This window comes from Trachypithecus francoisi, unplaced genomic scaffold, assembly GCF_009764315.1.
Source record: "Trachypithecus francoisi isolate TF-2019V2 unplaced genomic scaffold, Tfra_2.0 Lachesis_group12, whole genome shotgun sequence".
Classification (NCBI taxonomy): Eukaryota; Metazoa; Chordata; class Mammalia; order Primates; family Cercopithecidae; genus Trachypithecus; species Trachypithecus francoisi.
Window position 1 is genome coordinate 8,975,135 of NW_022681457.1, and position 19,234 is coordinate 8,994,368.

At 48.0% G+C, this 19,234-nt stretch overlaps 1 protein-coding gene across 1 annotated transcript; it reads left to right on the forward strand.

Annotated features, from left to right (window-relative positions):
- Positions 1-1,384: 1,384 nt before the first annotated feature.
- On the forward strand, positions 1,385-8,518 carry LOC117093786 (oligosaccharyltransferase complex subunit OSTC-like; the record flags this gene model as incomplete). The annotated part of the gene is made up of 2 exons (XM_033229283.1): positions 1,385-1,862; positions 8,446-8,518. Coding segments are annotated over exons 1-2 (516 nt in total), but the record flags the coding sequence as incomplete, so codon positions are not given.
- Positions 8,519-19,234: the final 10,716 nt, after the last annotated feature.

Below are 19,234 nucleotides of genomic sequence, written 5' to 3' on the forward strand. Positions count from 1 at the left end.
TTTTTTTTTAGACGGATTCTTCCTCTGTCACCCAGGCTGGAATGCTTCAGCCTCCCAATGCCATCATGCCCAGCTAATTTTTTGTACTTTTAGTAGAGACAGGGTTTTACCATACTGGCCAGACTGCTCTCGAACTCCTGGCCTTAGGTGATCTGCCCGCCTCAGCCTCCCAAAATGCTGGGATTATAGGCATGAGCTACTGTGCCCAGCCAGATCTGTCTAATTTTTTTTTTCCTTTGAGATGCAGTCTCGCTCCGTCACCCAGGTTGGAGTGCAGTGGCATGATCTTGGCTCACTGTAACCTCTGCCTCCCAGGTTCGAATGATTCTCCTGCCTCAGCCTCCCGAGTAGCTGGGATTACAGGTGTGCACCACCACGCCCAGCTAATGTTTGTATTTTTAGTAGAGATGGGGTTTTGTCATGTTGACCAGGCTGGTTTCAAACTCCTGACCTCCAGTGATCTGCCCGCCTTGGCCTCCCGAAATGCTGGGATTACAGGCGTGAGCCACCGTGCCCGGCCCAGATCTGTCTAATTTTAAAGAATGTATGAAGATTCAGATTTAGATTCCTGCTATTATGTTATGGGAAATCTTTTCCTAGTTTCTTCTGATTAATATAAACCCTTACTTTTATTTTTATTTATTTTTTTACTACAGTCTTCTGTCTTTTATTACTTTTTATTTTTCTTAATTTTAATATAATGAAATGTTCAATTTTTCCTGTTATGGTTAGCATTTTTTTTCTTCTATTTAAGAGGTGTTTCCTGGCTGGGTGTGGTGGCTCACACCTGTAATCCTAGCACTTGGGAGGCTAAGGTGGGAGGATCACTTGAACCCAGGAGTTTGAGACCAGCTTGGGCAACATAGTGAGACCCTTGTCTCTGTTTTTTAAAAATTAAAAAAAGAGGTGTTTCCCTAGCATGAAGACATGAAGCTCTTCTGTAAACTGTATTGTTCTGCCTTTAACATTTCAATCTACAACCCACTGGAATTAATCTTCTGTATAAATAGCACGGGGTGGAGGTCAAACACCTTTTTTCCATATGGATGTTGAGCTGTCCCAGTGCCATTTATTTAAAAGACTGTCCTGGACCTGGCGCGGTGGTTCACGCCTATAATCCCAGCACTTTCGGAGGCCGAGGCAGGTGCATCACCTGAGGTCAGGAGTTCAAGACCAGCCTAACCAACATGGCAAAACCCCATCTCTGCTAAAAATACAAAATTAGCCAGATTTGGTGGTGCATGCCTGTAATCCCGGCTACTTGGGAGGCGGAGGCAGGAGAATTGCTTGAACCTCAGAGGCGGAGGTTGCAATGAGCCAAGATCGCACCATTGCACTCCAGCCTGGGCAACAAGAGTGAAACTCTGTCTCAAAAATAAGAAAATATAGAGTCCGAGAACGGCCCTTGCTGCCACCAGCATGGGAACTTTGTACTGTGTCCCGTTCTTAGTGCTTAAATGTCCCAACCTGAAGCTGAAGAAGCCGCCCTGGCTGCACACGCCGTTGGCCATGACTGTGTATGCTCTGGTGGTGGTGTCTTACTTCCTCATCACCAGAGGAATCGTTTATGATGTTATTGTTGAACCGCCAGGTGTTGACTTTATGACTGATGAACAAAGGCATCAGAGGCCAGTAGCTTTCTTGGCCTACAGAGAAGGTGGACAACATATTACGGAAGGACTTGCATCCAGCTTCCTGTTTACAATGGGAGGTTTAGGTCTCATAATCCTGGACCGATCGAATACACCAAATATCCCAAAACTCAATAGATTTATTCTTCTATTCATGGGATTTGTCTGTGTCCTATTGAGTTTTTTCATGGCTGGAGTATTCGTGAGAATGCAACTGCCGGGCTATTTGATGTGTTAGAGCGCCTTTGAGAAGAAATCAGTGGATCCTGGATTTGCTCCTGTCAATGACGTTTCAAAGGCTGTCCAATCCTCTACTATGAAATGTAGAAAAGAAGGAACAGCAGCAGTAAAAGAAATATCTAGTGAAAACACAGGAAGTGTATTGAAGCTTGGAAGAGAATTTCTTCTTGGTATTAAAGAGACAAGTTTATCACAGTATTTTTTTTTCTTGCTGAGCATATTGCTATACCAACGATGATGAGTGGCATTTTCACCATGGTGAAACCCCGTTTCTACTAAAAATACAAAAATTAGCTGGGCGTGGTGGCGGGACACCTGTAATCCCAGCTACTTGGGAGGCTGAGGCAGGAGAATCACGTGAACCTGGGAGGCGGAGGTTTCCCGAGCCTAGATCGTGCCACTGCACTCCAGCCCGGGTGACAGAGTGAGACTCTGTTTCAAAAAAAAAAAGAAAGAAAAGAAAATATATTCCATACCTACAACTATAATAGCAAATACAGTGATTATTTTTTACAACCCCCTTAACATTTTTTGGAGGTGACGTTTCTGATTTTCAGAAATTAACATAAAGTCAAGAAGCAAGATTCCATGAGCTGAGAACTCTGGACAGCTGGTCAGCTTTACCTGTGGTGCTTTGGCTTTAACTAGAGTGTGTGATGGTGGATTATTTCAGATAGGAGTGTAAGACTGTTTCCTGAACAATAACATTATGAAAGGAGCAGAAATAAATACTTTTTCTAATTAAAAAACAAAATAAGAACAAACAAACAAACACAAAATACTACTTGGTCATGGTAGCTCATGCCTGTAATCCTAGCACTTTGGGATGCCAAGGTGGGTGGATTGCTTGAATCAAGGGGTTCAAGGAGTTGGAGACCAGTCTGGGCAACATAGCAAGACCCCATCTCAAAAAAAAAAAAAGAGTACTAAAGACTCAGAGATAGAAAAATGGAAATTATTCATATTGCCTCCAGATTTTTTTTTTTTTTTTTGACAGAGTCTTGCCCTGTCACCCAGGCTGGAGTGCAGCAGCACAATCTTGGCTCACTGCAGCCTCCACCTCCCAGGTTCAAGCGATTCTCCTGCCTCAGCCTCCCGAGTAGCTGGGATTACAGTCGTGCGCCACCAAACCCAGATAACTTTGTATTTTTAGCAGAGACGGGGTTTTACCATGTTGATCAGGCTGGTCTTGAACTCCTGACCTCAGGTGATCCACCTGCCTCGGCCTCCCAAAGTGCTGGGATTACAGGCGTGAGCCACCATGCCCGGCCAGTAGTCTTTTATCCTTGTAACAGATTCATCTTTTCTAGGGAAATGGAGATCTTTCACTTTCATGTCCTTTTTATGTCCCCATTGATTGCATCTCTGCCTCCATTCTGTTGATCAGAATGACACTGACTTAATTTGGGTTCTTTAAAGCAGACACTGATACAAAGGCTTGAGTTCCAGAGGTTTATTTAGAATGTGATCCTAAACCAAGAGGGAGGTAGCAGGGAGAGTAATACAGGGAAGGATGAGGAGCCAACATCTTATCTAAGGACATGTTGAGGCCAGGCGCGGTGGCTCACGCCTGTAATCCCAGCACTTTGGGAATTCGAGGCGGGCAGATCACAAGGTCGGGAGTTCGAGACCAGCCTGGCCAACATGGAGAAACTCTGTCTCTACTAAAAGTACAGAAAAAAGGCTGGGTGCAGTGGCTCACGCCTGTAATCCTAGCACTTTGTGAGGCCACGATGGGCAGATCACCTGCGGTCAGGAGTTGGAGACCAGCCTGACCAACATGGAGAAACCCCGTCTCTACTAAAAATACAAAAATTAGCCAGGCGTGGTGGCACATGCCTGTAATCCCAGCTACTCGGGAGGCTGAGGCAGGAGAATCGCTTGAACCTGGGAGGCGTAGATAGGTTGCGGTGAGCCAAGATCACACCACTGCACTCCACACTCCAGCCTGGGTGACAAGAGCGAAACTTCATCTCAAAAAAAAAAAAAAAAATTAGCTAGGCCTAGTGACAGATGCTTGTGGTCCTAGCTACTCAGGAGGCAAAGGCAGGAGACTTGCTTGAACCTGGGAGGCGGGGGTTGCAGTGAGCCGAGATCAAGCCACCGCACTCCAGCCTGGGTGACAGAGTGAAACTCTATCTCAAAAAAAAAAAAAAAAAAAGAAAGGATAAGTTGCTGAAGCCTGTGAAGAGGGCAATGAGGGCTTGATTCCTTTGAAGCCTGTTGAAGACTGTTTACGCTACCTCATATCATCCCTTGCCTCATCCCCTGCCACAGAGATGAAAGCCTCATCCCCTGCCACAGAGATGAAAGCCTCATCCCCTGCCACAGAGATGAAAGGCTGGGACATTTACGTGCCTAATTTCATCCCACATTGCCTGAGGGTTTCCCTGAGACATGCTGACTTCCTGCAATTCAAAGCTGTTTTCTTCTTCAGACAGGGTCTCACTCTGTCCCCCCAGGCTGGAGTACAATGGCATGATCTCGGCTCACTGCAAGCTCCGCCTCCCGGGTTCACGCCATTCTCCTGCCTCAGCCTCCCTAGCTGGGACTACAGGCCTCCGCCACCACGCCCGGCTAATTTTTCATATTTTTAGTAGAGACGGGGTTTCACCGTGTTAGCCAGGATGGTCTCAATCTCCTGACCTCGTGCTCCACCTGCCTTGGCCTCCCAAAGTGCTGGAATTACAGGCGTGAGCCACCGTGCCTGGCCTATTTTCTTCTTTAGACAGGGTCTCGCTCTGTTCCCCCAGGCTGTAGTGCAGTGGTGCGATCTTGGCTCACTGCTACCTCTGCCTCCTGGGTTCAAGAGATTCTCCTGCCTCAGCCTCTTGAGTAGCTGGGATTACAGACATGTGCCACTACTCCTGGCTAATTTTTCGCATTTTTGGGTAGAGATGGGGTTTCACCATGTTGGTCAGGCTGGTCTTGAACTCCTGGCCTCAAGTGATCTGTCTGCCTTGGCCTCCCAAAGTGCTGAGATTACAAGTGTGAGCCACCTCGCCTGGCCAAAGCTATTTTCCATTTTTAATTTTTTGTTGTTGTTGTTTTGAGACCAAGTCTCACTCTGTTGTCCAGGCTGGAGTGCAGTGGCACGATCTCTAAATGTTGTGTTTTTCATAGAGATGGGGTTTCACCTTGTTGCCCAGGCTGGTCTCGAATTCCTGACCTCAGGTGATCCACTCACCTCAGCCACCCAAAGTGCTGGGATTACAGGCGTGGGCCACCATACCCGGCCTGCCAAAGCTATTTTCTGTGGGATAAAGGACATCAGAAAGGACCCCAGAGCAGAATGCTAAAAGATGTATGGCACGGGCTTGAGGTGACAGTATGGCAGAATCAAGTGAGTCTCTGCTTTCATGAGACTGAACAGTGAGGCTCAGGTTAAAATTAGAGGTGTACAAGAGAGTATAATATGGACATCTGCTACTGAACAATCCTTGTGCTTCTTGAAAATGCTCATTTCCATATTTTTTTTATTTTTCATTTATTTTCAGATACAAGGTCTCACTCTGTCACCTAGGCTGGAGTGCAGGGGCACAATCAAGGTTCACTAAAGTCTCAACCCCCTGGATTCAAGCAATCCTCCTGCCTCAGCCTCTGGAGTAGCTGGGACTACAGTTGTGTGCCACAGTACCCCGCTAATTTTTTTATTTTTTGTAGAGGCAAGGGCTTGCTATGTTGCTCAGATTGGTCTTGAACTCCTGGCCTCAAATAATCCTCCCACCTGTGCCTCCCAAAGTGCTGGGATTACAGGCATGAGCCACTGCACCTAGTCTCATTTCTATATGTAAATTCATTTAGCCATTAAGCCTTTAAGGAAAGATTCAGCCACGATCTATATAAAATTTTCAATACAGGCCAGGCACGGTGGCTCACGTCTATAATCCTGGCACTTTTGGGAGGCCGAGGCGGGCTGATCACTTGAGGTCAGAAGTTCCAGACCAGCCTGGCCAACATGGTGAAACGCTGTCTAATAAAATCATTAGCTGGGCATGGTCAGCACCTGTAATCCCAGCTGCTGGGGGGGTTGAGGCAGGAGAATCGGTTGAACCTGGAGGTAGAGGTTGTAGTGAGCCAAGATCGCGCCACTGCACTCCACCCTGGGAAACAGAGCGAGACTCTGTTCCAAAAAAAATATAAAAGGCAATCTTTCCTAGAAAAAAATTATTTTCTGAACATTCTTGGGCATGCATTTGTATACTGCTATAGCTATTTAAAATTTTCAATACAATAATGTTTACCAGAGCAAACTACAATCCTCATTGTTATGTGGCCCCCCAAACCATTACTGATACTCATCTGTTTCCCCCACGTCTTCTACATTTCCTCGTGGTGGACCAGTACTTCATTTTTTGTAACTCATTTGTCTGCAGGGGTGACGCAGGCCTTTGTTTCTGAAAAATCTGAGTCCCGGGTTGCTAGGAAGGAAAAGGTTAACTAGTCTATAATCCATTCTTTCTCCCAACCTGGCGATGTCTGAGGAGACATCCCTCGGTCAAACTTCTTTGTAAACATGCTAATCAGATCTCATGGTATTTATTAGAGGAAAACAACCAGAGATTCTTATCCGTGAGATGCTTTCAGCAGGATATACTTGTTCTTTCTTAATGTCTTGCCGTAAACAAGGAGTTTAGGGGTTTATGAGCATGAGCTGCTGGAAAATGTCAGTGTCACATACTTAGTTATCAGAGAGAGAGAGAGAAGGGCTGGGCATGGTGGCTCATGCCTATAATCCCAGCATTTTGGGAGGTTGAGGCAGGAAGATCACTTGAGCCCAGAAGTGTAAGATCAGCCTAGGTAACATAGTGAGACTTCGTCTTATTAAGAGTCTTACTCCACCATCCCTTAGTTTTATCTCAGTTACTGTACTGTTACTGGGCTGTGGTTGTGCAATTTCCTGTTGGTCATAGGGAATTCTCTGAGTTCCAGACAAGAACCTTCCTGCCCCAATATGCAGCAGCAACCCAGGCTCTTCATAATGCTCATGGTTCAGTCTCCATGCCAGCCAACTACCTCGTTTCTCTGCCCAGTGCTTAATCAGCCTGTAGAGCCCAAAGTCACCAGGCAGAAAACCTTACTGTGTTTCTTGGTGGAAGTGTTCCCCCTTCCAAAATGAAGACATCGTGCCAGATAAGGTTTGACGACAAGAAGCACAATTTCTTCAAGTGGGTCCCTAGACAGGGTATTGATAAATGCCCATTCTATTTCACTCCCTGGGAGCTACACCTGTGTATTCTAACTACTAGGGTCACAGCCCCTTATACTGACTGTTGGTTATAAGCAGATACTGCATTCTAGAGGACAGCACCCCAACCCCATGGGACGTTATACCTGAGATGATACTTCAGTTGAGTCCTTAAAAAAGCCATTCCTGGCCCGGGCGTGCTGGCTCACGCCTGTAATCCCAGCACTTTGGGAGGCCGAGGTGGGCAGATCATGAGGTCAGGAGATTGAGACCATCCTGGCTAACATGGTGAAACCCCGTCTCTACTAAAAATATGAAAAATTACCTGGGTGTGGTGGCGGGCGCCTGTAGTCCCAGCTACTCAGGAAGCTGAGGCAGGAGAATGGCATGAACCCAGGAGGCAGAGATTGCAGTGAGCCAAGATCACGTCACTGCACTCTAGCCTGGGCAACAGAGCGAGACTCCGTCTCAAAAATAAATAAATAAATAGAAAGCCATTCCTGGCTGGGCGAAGTGGCTCACGCTTGTAATCCCAATACATTGGGATTACACTTGCCAAGGTAAGTGAATTACCTGAGGTCAGGAGTTTGAGACCAGCCTGGCCAACATGGTGAAACCCTGTCTCTACTAAAAATACAAAATTAGCCGGGTGTGATGGCAGGCACCTGTAATCCCAGCTACAGGAGGCCAAGGAGGGCAAGTGATCACCTGAGGTTGGGAGTTCGAGACCAGCCTGACCAACATGGAGAAACCCCATTTCTACTAAAAATACAAAATTATCCGGGCGTGGTGGCACATGCCTGTAATCCCAGCTACTTGGGAAGCTGAGGCAGGAGAATCGCTTGAATCTGGGAGGCAGAGGTTGCAGTGAGCAGGGACTGCACCATTGCACTCCAGCCTGGGCAACAAGAGTGAAATGCCATCTCAAAAAAAAAAAAAAGCTATTCCTGACCCGGCACAGTGGCTCACACCCGTAATCCCAACTCTTTAAGATAACACTTGTCAAGGTAAGTGAATTACCTGAGGTCAGGAGTTTGAGACCAGCCTGGCCAACATGGTGAAACCCTGTCTCTACTGAAAATACAAAATTAGCTGGGTGTGATGGCATGCACCTGTAATCCCAGCTACCCAGGAGGCTGAGGAAGGAGAATCTCTTGAACCCAGGAGGTGGAGGTTGCTGTGAGCCAAGATTGTGCCATTGCACTCCAGCCTGGGTGACAAGAGCGAAACTCCATCTCAAAAAATAAATAAATACATAAAAATAAAAAATAACCATTATGTTATCTCATGATGGCAGCTATTTCTGTGTAAGATAATAGATATGTGATATAAAGAGTGTACTTCGTATTAATGCACTGATTGTTGTACTTTTTTTTTTTTTTTGAGACAGAGTCTTCCTCTGTCGCCCAGGCTGGAGTGCAGTGGCACAGTCTCAACTCACTGCAACCTCTGCCTCCCGGGTTCAAGTGATTCTTCTGCCTCAGCCTCCTGAGTAGCTGGGACCACAGGTGTCTACCACCACGCCCGGCTAATTTTTGTACTTTTTTAGTAGAGATGGGGTTTTGCCATGTTGCCCAGGCTGGTCGCGAACTCCTGGCCTCAGGTGATCCACCCTCCTTGGCCTCCCAAAGGGCTGGGATTACAGGCACAGGGAGCCACCATGCCCAGCTGTATTTTTGTTTTGTTTTTTGTTTTTTTGAGACAGAGTCTCACCCTGTTGCCCAGGCTAGAGTGCAGTGGCTTGATCTTGGCTCACTGCAACCTCGGTTCACTGAGGCCTCCCAGTTTCAAGCCATTCTTTTACCTCAGCCTTCCGAGTAGCTGGGATTACAGGCGTGAGCCACCGCGCCCGGCCTTTTGTTTTGTATTTTTAGTAGAGACAGAGTTTCACCATGTTGGCCAGGTTGGTCTTGAACTCCTGGCCACAAGTGATCCGCCTGCCTTGGCTTCCCAAAGTGCTGGGATTACAAGGATGTTAGAAAATGTCTGGGCCTGGTGGCTTACACCTACTCAGTAGGCTAAGGCAGGAGAATCGCTTGAACCTGGGAGGGGGACATTGCAGTGAGCTGAGATCAGGCCATTGCTCTCCAGCCTGGGCGACAGTCACCAAAAAAAAAAAGAGAGAGAGAGAGAAAGAAAACACATCAATTCCAGGAAGTACAAATCAGACAAGACTGGGTGTGTTCCCGGTGGTATGGCCACAGAAACAGGAAGCACAAATCAATCACCTCCACCACTGCCTTCTCCAGGGAAAAGGATCGAACGTAATCAACTTACCACTAACTAGTCAGTCATTCCTCTTAAAGGGCAATAGCATATCAATGTCTCATCATGGGTCTTTTTTTTTTTTTTTTTTTGAGACAGGGTCTTGCTCTGTCACCCAGCCTAGAGTGCAGTGGCACCACCATAGCTCAACCTTCTGGGCTCAAGCGTTCCTCCTGCCTTAGCCTCTGGAGTACTAGGACTATAGGCGCGTGCCTCCATGCCTGGCTAATTAAAAAAAATTTTTTTTGTAGAGACAGGATTTGGCTTTTTTGCCCAGACTCATCTCAAACTCCTGGCCTCAAGCGATCCTCCCGCCTCGGCCTCTCACTAGTACTGTTATCACAGGCATAAGCCAGCATGTCTGGCCCTAATCATGGCCAGAAACTCCCAGGCTGCGATAATGAGCTCAGCTTTCATGAGAGACAGTTCAGGCACATCCTTTGTCTCTTCTCCTGCTACCCTGCTACCGCGTCTCTGTTCATGGGTGCATTACACAAGCAGTGGTCTGAGGATAGAGCCTCAGTGATGCCCACTGCACAAGGCACCCTGTCTCCTGGTTGCTCAGGATCTTCCCTGTGGTGAGCACTCCCTGGAGAATATTAACATAAGACACAGAGATAGCATGCCTCTGCCTCTTCTCATAATTCTTTTTTATTTTTGAGAGGGAGTCTCACCATGTTGCCCAGGCTGGAAGGCAATGGTATGATCTTTGCTCACTGTAACCTTCACCTTCCAGGTTCAAGCGATTCTCCTGCCTCAGACTCCCGAGCAGCTGGGGCTACAAGTGCGTGCCACCACGCCCAGCTAATTTTTGTATTTTTAGTAGAGAATGGGGTTTCACCATGTTGGCCAGGCTGGTCTGGAACTCCTGACCTCAGGTGATCCGCCCGCCTCAGCCTCCTGTAGTGCTGGGATTACAGCGTGAGCCACCGCACCCGGTCCAAAAAAAACTTTTTAATTAGCTGTGCATGGTGGCAGGCACCCTAGTCCCAGCTACCTACTTAGCAGGCTGATCGCTTGCGCCCAGGAGGTCAAGGCTGCAGTGAGCTGAGCTCACATCACTGCACTTCAGCCTGGGAGACAGAGGGAGACCCTATCTCCAAAAAGAAAAAAGATTAGAGATTGCGCCCCAGGCACAGATCATATTAATCCCAGTGATATTTTGGGAGTGGTGGCCAGGCTCCTTCCCAGAACTGGTCTTCCGGTTTGGCAATGAGTCTTAGTCAAGGCATGAGGCTCTCATGGGCTGGCTCAAGCACTCTGTTCGACATCTTTTTACCCTGTCTCCCAGGCTGGGGTGCAGGGGCACCCCATCTTGGCTTACTACCTCCAGGGCTCAAACAATTCTGGTGCCTCAGCCTCCCGAGTAGCTGGGATTCTAGGCGCCTGTCACCATGCCCGGCTAATTTTTTTTTGTATTTCTAGTAGAGTCAGGGTTTCACTCTGTTGCCCGGGCTAGTCTTGAACTCCCGACCTCAGGTGAGCTGCCTGCCTCGACCTCCCAGAGTGCTGGGGTTGACTGCTCCTGGCTCCACTGTTGCACATCTTGACTTCTCAGCCTCCAAGGTGACTCCTTAGGATACCAATTTAATCCCTCTAAACATGGCAACAGAGCCAGCGGTTTCCAGCCCTATTTGCCCACTAGAAGGATTATTTACAAATCCTCATACTTAGACTCCACCCGCAGAGATTCAAGTGGACTGAGCCTGGAGTGAAGCCGCAGGCATGTTCTTATAATCCTGAAAAGGATAATATACAGCTGAGGTTGAAAACCACCAAGATTTGTAAATTTTGTTCATTCAAGTCTTCTTTTCTCTCCTTAAAAACAGGCTTATCCTTGAGGTGTGCTTTCTCAGACTCCAGTGAGCATTACTGCGAACATTTAATTAATATACTGAGGCCTCTCACAAGAGGAAAGGAGGGGAAGAACTCCTGGAGAAGGACTTGGAAGGCAGAGATGTTTTTCTTTCTTCTTTTTTTTTCTTTTTTTTTTTTGAGACAGAGTTTTACTCTTATTGCCCAGGCTGGAGTGCAATGGTGTGATCTCAGCTCACTGCAACCTCTGCCTCCTGGGTTCAAGCAACTCTCCTGCCTCAGCCTCACCAGTAGCTGGGATCACAGCTGCCTACCACCACGCCTGGCTAAATTTTGTACTTTTTTAGTAGAGACGGGGTTTCGCCATGTTGGCCACGTTGGTCTCAAACTCCTGACTGCAAGCGATCTCCCCGCCTCGGCCTCCCAAAGTGCTGGGAGTACAGATGTGAGCCGCCGTGCCTGGCCAAGATGTTTTTTTTAACACAAAAAGTTTTTGGCAGTCAGGAGTCTGCAGTCAGGAGTTCAAGACCAATCTGGTCAACATGGCAAATACAAAAATTACCTGGGCATGGTGGTGCGTGCCTGTAATCCCAGCTATTCAGGAGGCTGCGGCAGGAGAATTGCTTGAATCCGGGAGGCAGAGGTTGCAGTGAGCTGAGATCAAGCCATGGAACTCCAGCCTGGGCAACAGAGTAAGACACCATCTCAAAAATAAAAATAAAAAAAGAAAATTTCTAAAGCAAGCACTTGGGCTGTTCTGATGTCAACACACAGTAGCTGGCCCTACCTTTAACCCAGGATAAGGGGTTAAGATACATGTAAGCGAACTTGCTGGGTGCAGTGGCCCATGCCTGTAATCCCAGTGATTTGGGAGGCTGAGGTGGGAGGATTACTTGATCCCAGAGGTTGAGACCAGCCTGGGCAACACAGTGAGACCCTGTCTCTGAAACTTAAAATAAAATAAAATGAAATAAAATAAAACGTCACTGTACTCTAGCCTAGGCAACAGAGCAAGACCCTGTCTCAAAAAGAATAAAAATAAAAATAATAAGCAGTCTGTAGGTTTAGCATCTTTGGACTAATGGTACCAGCATGAGGGAAAGCATGTCTTTGTAGCTCCGATAACTGAACTTTTACACTTCTTAGTGTTCTTTTTCTAATTGTGGTGACATACGAATAACATGTAATTAACCATTTAAAAATAAGTGGTTTGGTGGCATTTAGTAATCACAAGGTTGTGCAACCACCACCTCTAGGTAGTTACAAAACTTTTTTTTTTTTGAGACAGTTTCACTCTTGTTGCCTGGGCAGGAGTGCAATGGAACAATCTCCGTTCACCGCCATCTCTGCCTCCTGGGTTCAAGCGATTCTCCTGCCTCAGCTTCCCGAGTAGCTGGGATGACAGGCGTGTGCCACCACGCACGGCTCATTTTGTATTTTTAGTAGAGATGAGGTTTCTCCATGTTGGGTCAGGCTGGTCTCAAATTCCTGACCTCAGGTGAGCCACCCGCCTCGGCCTCTCAATGTGCTGGGATTACAGAGGTGAGCCACCGTGCCTGGCTCCAAAACATTTTCCTAACTCCAAAATAAAGTCCCATAAGCAGGTATTCCCCACTCCCTCCTCCGCGCAGCCTGTCCATCCACAAATGAATGGATTAAACAAATTGGTTTATTTATACAATGGAAAATAATTCAGCTGTAAAAAGGGGCCCAGTGCGGTGGCTCAAACCAGTAATCTCAGCACTTTGGGAGGCCCAGGCAGGCAGATCACTTGAGGCCAGGAGTTGGAGACCAGCCTGGCCAACATGGTAAAACCAGGTCTCTACTAAAAATATAAAATTTAGCCAGGTGTGTTAGTGCACGCCTGTAATCCCAGCAACTCAGGAGACTAAGGCATGAGAATCACTTGAATCTGGGAGGCAGAGAGGTTGCAGTGAGTTGAGATCCTGCCACTGCACTCCTGCCTGGGCAACAGAGCAAGACTCTGCCCCCCCCCCCCAAAAAAAAAAAGAGGAATGAGATACTGACACATTATACCATGAGGATGAACCTTGAAAACAACATGCTCAGTAAAAGAAGCCAGCACACAAAAGGTCACATATTGTACAATGTCATTTTATTTTAGTTTTTAAAAAGCTGGTCTCCTGGGCTCAAGCAATCCTCCCTTCTTGTCCTCCCAAACTGCTGGGATTACAGGTGTGAGCCACTGCGTCCGGCCTGTAATTATTTTTTAATGAAATACCTGGAAAAGACAAATCCAGGGAAACAGATGGCAGATTACTGGCTCTTTTTAAATTGGTTTCTGACACTATCACAAGATAAAAATGTGGCTTAAAATTGTTGCTTGGTATGTCTTATTCACCTCTAAAGATATACTGTTTATCAGGCTGGGTGCGGTGGCTCACGCCTATAATCCCAGCACTTCGGGAGGCTGAGGTGGGTAGATCACGTGAGGTCAGGAGTTTGAGACCAGCCTGGCCAACATGGTGAAACCCCATCTCTTTAAAAAATACAAAAATTAGGCCGGGCGCGGTGGCTCAAGCCTGTAATCCCAGCACTTTGGGAGGCCGAGACGGGCGGATCACGAGGTCAGGAGATCGAAACCATCCTGGCTAACACGGTGAAAACCCCGTCTCTACTAAAAAAATACAAAAAACTAGCCGGGCGAGGTGGCGGGCGCCTGTAGTCCCAGCTACTCCGGAGGCTGAGGCAAGAGAATGGCGGGAACCCAGGAGGTGGAGCTTACAGTGAGCTGAGATCCGGCCACTGCACTCCAGCCCGGGTAACAGAGCCAGACTCCGTCTCAAAAAAAAAAAAAAAAAAATTAGCCGAGTGTGGTGGCATGTGCCTGTAGTCCCAGCTACTCGGGAGGCTGAGGCAGGAGAATGGCTTGAACCCGGGAGGCGGAGGTTGCAGTGAGCTGAGATTATGCCATTGCACTCCAGCCTGAGGGACAAGAGTGAGACTTTGTCTAAAAAAAAAAAGATACACTGTTCATTATTAGCAGACATCTTATTTTTTGTGCAGATTAATGGTGTACCCAAAGAGAATGGCGTTTTGTGGCGTGATGATGATGATGATGATGATTTTAGGCTAGTCAAGCAAAGCAGTGGAGTGGGGAAGGAATGCTGAAATTTGTAACTGGTTGTGATCAATTATTTGTAAACACCACTGCACTTGGACCAGCCATTATTATTTGTTTACAGCTGAAACGTTAGTTGAAGTGGCGGGATGATTAAACCCAAGACAAAAAGTAGGCAAAAATGTAGGCAGAAGAAGTGAACTTTCTAGAAGTACTATTTCTAAAGTATTTTCACTCTTTTTCCAGCTGGAACCCTGCAGAGCACTGATGAGAAGAAAAAAGGCAATGGGGGCCATGTCCGGTGACTTGGGAGACTGAGGCGGGAGGATGGCTTGAGTCCAGGAGTTCTAGGCTGTAATGTGCTCTGCCAACTGGGTGTCCACACTAAGTTCGGCATCAATATGGTGACCTCCCATCAGGTTGCCTAAGAAGTGGGGAAGTGATCTAGGTTGAAAATGGAGCAGGCACAGTGGCTCACGCCTGTAATCCCAGCACTTTGGGGGGCCGAGGCGGGCGGATCACCTGAGGTCAAGAGTTCAAGACCAGTCTTGCCAACATGGTGAAACCCTGTCTCTACTAAAAATACCAAAAAAAAAAAAAAAAATTAGCTGGGTGTGGTGGCGGGCGCCTGTAATCCCAGCTATTCCGGAGGCTGAGGCAGGAGAATTGCTTGAACCCAGGAGGTGGTGGTTGCAGTGAGCCGAGATCACGCCACTGTGCTTCCAGCCTGGGACACAGAGTGAGACTCCATCTCAAAAAAATAAAAAAAGTTTCGTGCTGATCAGTAGTGAAATCAGCTTGTGAATAACCACTGCCCTCCAGCCTGAGCAACACAGGAAGATCCTGTCTCTTACTAATCCCAGCACTTTGGGAGGCTGAGATGGGAGGATGGCTTGAGCCTAAGACTTTGAGACTAGTCTAGCCAAAATCCCAACTCTACAAAAATACAAAAATTAGCTGGGTATGGTGGTGTGCACCTGCAGTCCCAGTTACTCAGGAGGCTTAGGTGAGAGGCTCACTTAGGCCCAGGAGGTTAAGGCTGCACTGAGCTATGATTTTGCCACTGCACTCCAGCCTAGGCCTGGGTCTTTGTAGTCACGGCTACTTGGGAGGCTAATGTAGGAGGATCACTTGAACCCGGGAGGTTGAGGCTACAGTCAGCTGTGTTTTTTGAGACCTAGCAAGACCGTCTCAAAAAGAAAAAAAAAGTAGCTACAAACTCATTTATGCAAAGGCTAACCACTATCACAAGTAGAGATGTGCAGAACTGAGATTCAAATGGATTGAAATGGCAAGAAAAGCTGCCACTTCTGTGAACCTGAACTCAAACTGCCCTTGTCATCAAGATAAGAGGTATACATGGTGTGAGCCTGGGCATCTGAAAGGTGTTGCAACTTTTTCTTTATTTATTTATTTTGAGATGGAGTCTCACCCTGTCACCCTGGCTGGAGTGCAGTGGCACGATCTCGGCTCACTGCAAGCTCCACCTCCCAGGTTCAAGCAATTCTCCTGCGTCAGCCTCCCAAGTAGCTAGGATTACAGGCGCCCGCCACCACACCCAACTATTTTTTGTAGTTTTAGTAGAGATGGGGTTTTGCCATGTTGGCCAGGCTGGTCTCGAACTCCTGACCTCAGGTGACTCGCCTGCCTTGGCCTCCCAAACTGCTGGGATTACAGGTGTGAGCCATCTGTAATTAGCTGGGCTTGGTGGTGTGCGCCTGTAATCCCAGCTCCTGGGGAGGCTGAGGCAGGAGAACTGCTTGAACCCGGGAGGCGGAGGTTGCAGTGAGCCGAGATCGTGCCTCTGCACTCTAGCCAGGGTGACAAAGTGAGACTCCTTCTCAAAGTAAATAGATAAGTAAATAAATTTTTAAAATGAGATGATTTCTGAGTGAATTAACTAAATCAGGATACCAAGCATATATCAGCCACTAAAGAATATGTAAGTTGCCTGAAAGCCCCTTAAGGGTTTAAACCTGGACTTTATTATTCACAATCACATTCCCAGTCCCCATTATGGAGCCTGGTCACCTGGGCACTTGTTAGGTATGGAAATCGTCAGATCCCACCTCAGACCAACCGATCAGAAACGTCGAGGCCAGGAGTTCAAGACCAGCCTGGCCAACGTGGTGGAAACCCCATCTCTACTAAAAATACAAAAATTAGTCAGGCATGGTGGCACAGGCCTGTGATCCCAGCTATTCCGGAGGCTGAGACATGAGAATCCCTTGAATCTGGGAGGCAGAGGCTGCAGTGAGCCAAGATGGTGCCATTGCACTCTAGCCTAGGTGACAGAGCAGGACTTTGTCTCAAAAAAAAAAAAGAAAAGAAAAGAAAAAATTGCAGCCTCTGCTCAGGAGGTCTGGAGTGGGCCAAGCTTCTGCATTTTAACAACTCCCAGGAGTGTTAGTGGAGCTCGTTTGTGGACTTGCCTTTGAGTCGCTCAATCAATATTAGATAAATGACAGTACTGGGAGAACTCCAGGGGGCTCTGGAGGACCGAGGGCTCATATTGGAGGCAAACAGGGCAGAGAGGTGGAGGAGGTGGGAGTCGGGTGTGGCTGTGGAGGAAGCTATTTAAGTCCGGATTTGATCTTTGCTGGTTCTTATCCCTGGACCTGAACCCAGGCACACATCTGGATTGAAGCATGCCAGGCTCAGAGGATCTGCGTAAAGGTAAGAGAACCGAAGCCGAGACACGTGAAGAAGTGGAAAGCAGCTGGTGGCGGGAAAAGGCAGAGGGACCAGGTGGCTGAAGCCAGCGCTTCGTCCACGTGGGTGGCGGGGACTTCCCACAGAGGCTGTCACCGTTTTTGTTGTTGTTGTTGTTTCTTTTTTTTTTTTTTTGAGATGGACTGTCACTCAGGCTGGAGTGCAGTGGCGTGATCTCGGCTCACTGCAACCTCCATCTCCCAGGTTCAAGCAATTCTCCTGCGCCAGCCTCCCGGGTAGCCGGGATTACAGGCACGCACCACCACACCCGGCTAATGTTTTTTGGTATTTCTAGTAGAGATAGGGTTTCACCATATTGACCAGGCTAGTCTCAAACTCCTGACCTTGTGATCCGCCTGCCTCAGCCTCCCAAAGTGCTGGGATGACAAGCGTGAGCCACTGCACCCAATTTTTGCATCTTTTTTTTTTTTTTTGAGGCGGAGTCTCGCTCTGTCGCCCGGACTGGAGTGCAGTGGCCAGATCTCAGCTCACTGCAAGCTCCGCCTCCCGGGTTCCCGCCATTCTCCTGCCTCAGCCTCCCGAGTAGCTGGGACTACAGGCGCCCGCCACCACGCCCGGCTAGTTTTTGTATTTTAGTAGAGACGGGGTTTCACCGTGTTAGCCAGGATGGTCTCGATCTCCTGACCTCGTGATCTGCCCGTCTCGGCCTCCCAAAGTGCTGGGATTACAGGCTTGAGCCACCGCGCCCGGCCAATTTTTGCATCTTTAAACAGAGGGGGTTTCACCATGTTGGCCAGGCTGGTCTTAAACCCCTGACCTCATGAGATCCGCCCGCCTCGGCCTCCCAAAGTGCTGGGATGAGCGGTGTGAGCCACCGCGCCCGGCTGCGGCTGTCATCCAACAGCAGAGGCAAACGCAGGGAAGCCCGTTTCTGCCTTCGAATCCCAAATATTCTCCCTTCCTGTTGTGTCTTAATTCCTCCCACCCCGATGCTTGTTCTTGAACTCAGGGGAATCTGATTCCTATGAGGTTGATTAGGTCCTAGATAGAATATAGGCTTAGTCAAGGTGGAAATCTCATGTTCGTGGGCACTTACTAGATTCTGGGGTTGCTGCCAAACCATTTTCAGGCATGATCTGATTCAGATCTTTTAGAGTCAGGCATGTGATGGCTCGTGCCTGTAATCCCAGCACTTTGGGAGGCCGAGGCGGGCAGATCGCTTGAGCCCAGGAGTTCAAGACCAGCCTGGGCAACAAAACAAGACATCGTCTCTACAAAAAATACAAAAGTTAGCCGGGCATGGCAGTGTCCTGTAGTTCCAGCTACTTGGGAGGCTGAGGTGAGAGGATCGCTTGAGCCTGGGGAGGTTGAGGCCGAAGTGAGCCGTGATCATGCCACTGGGCAACACAGCAGTACACTGTCTCCAGAAAAAGAAAGTAAAAGGTGACATCCATGAGAAAAGTGATGTTATTTTTCTGCTGATTTCCTTGCTATATTCCTAAAAGAACCTACCTAATAAACATTGAATAAATGATAAGGATAAAACCATGTCCATCCATTTCACCTTGGATTGAGTTGCCTATTTCTACACAAAGAAAATAGAACCCAAGAGGTAAGGCACAAGCGATCCCTTATTTATTTATTTATTTTTGAGACAGGGTCTCCCTCTATCCCAGGCTGGAGTGCAATGGCGTAATCTTGGATCACCGCAGCCTCTGCCTCTGGGGTTCAGGTGACTCTCCTGCCTTAGCCTCCTGAGTAGCTAGGATTGCAGGCATGTGCCACCGCGCCTGGCTAATTTTTGTATTTTTAATAGAGACGGGGTTTCACCATGCTAGCCAGGCTGGTCTGGAACTCATGACCCGATGTGATCCGCCCAACCTGGCCTCCCAAAGTGCTGGGATTACAGGCGTGAGCCACCACACCTGGCAAGGGATCCCATATTTAAATGATAACAGAAAAAAAGGATGGAGGAACCAAGGAGGAAAGGAACAACCCTTTCCTAGGAAAATTACAAACGAGGCTTGGAAAAACAAGGACAAAAGACAGATCCTCCCGATTCAGCCTCCTACAGTACCGGGACTGCAGCCTAAGGCACCCCCCAGGCCGGCGGTGTCTCAATATCTAAGAACCTCAGTCATGGCCGGGCACGGTGGCTCACACATGTAATCCCAACACTTTGGGAGGCCGAGGCAGGTGGATCACCTGAGGTCAGGAGTTCAAGACCAGCCTGACCAACATGGTGAAACCCTGTCTCTACTAAAAATACAAAAATTAACCGCGTGTGGTGGCGGATGCCTGTAGTCCCGGCTACTCGGGAGGCTGAGGCAGGAGAATCGC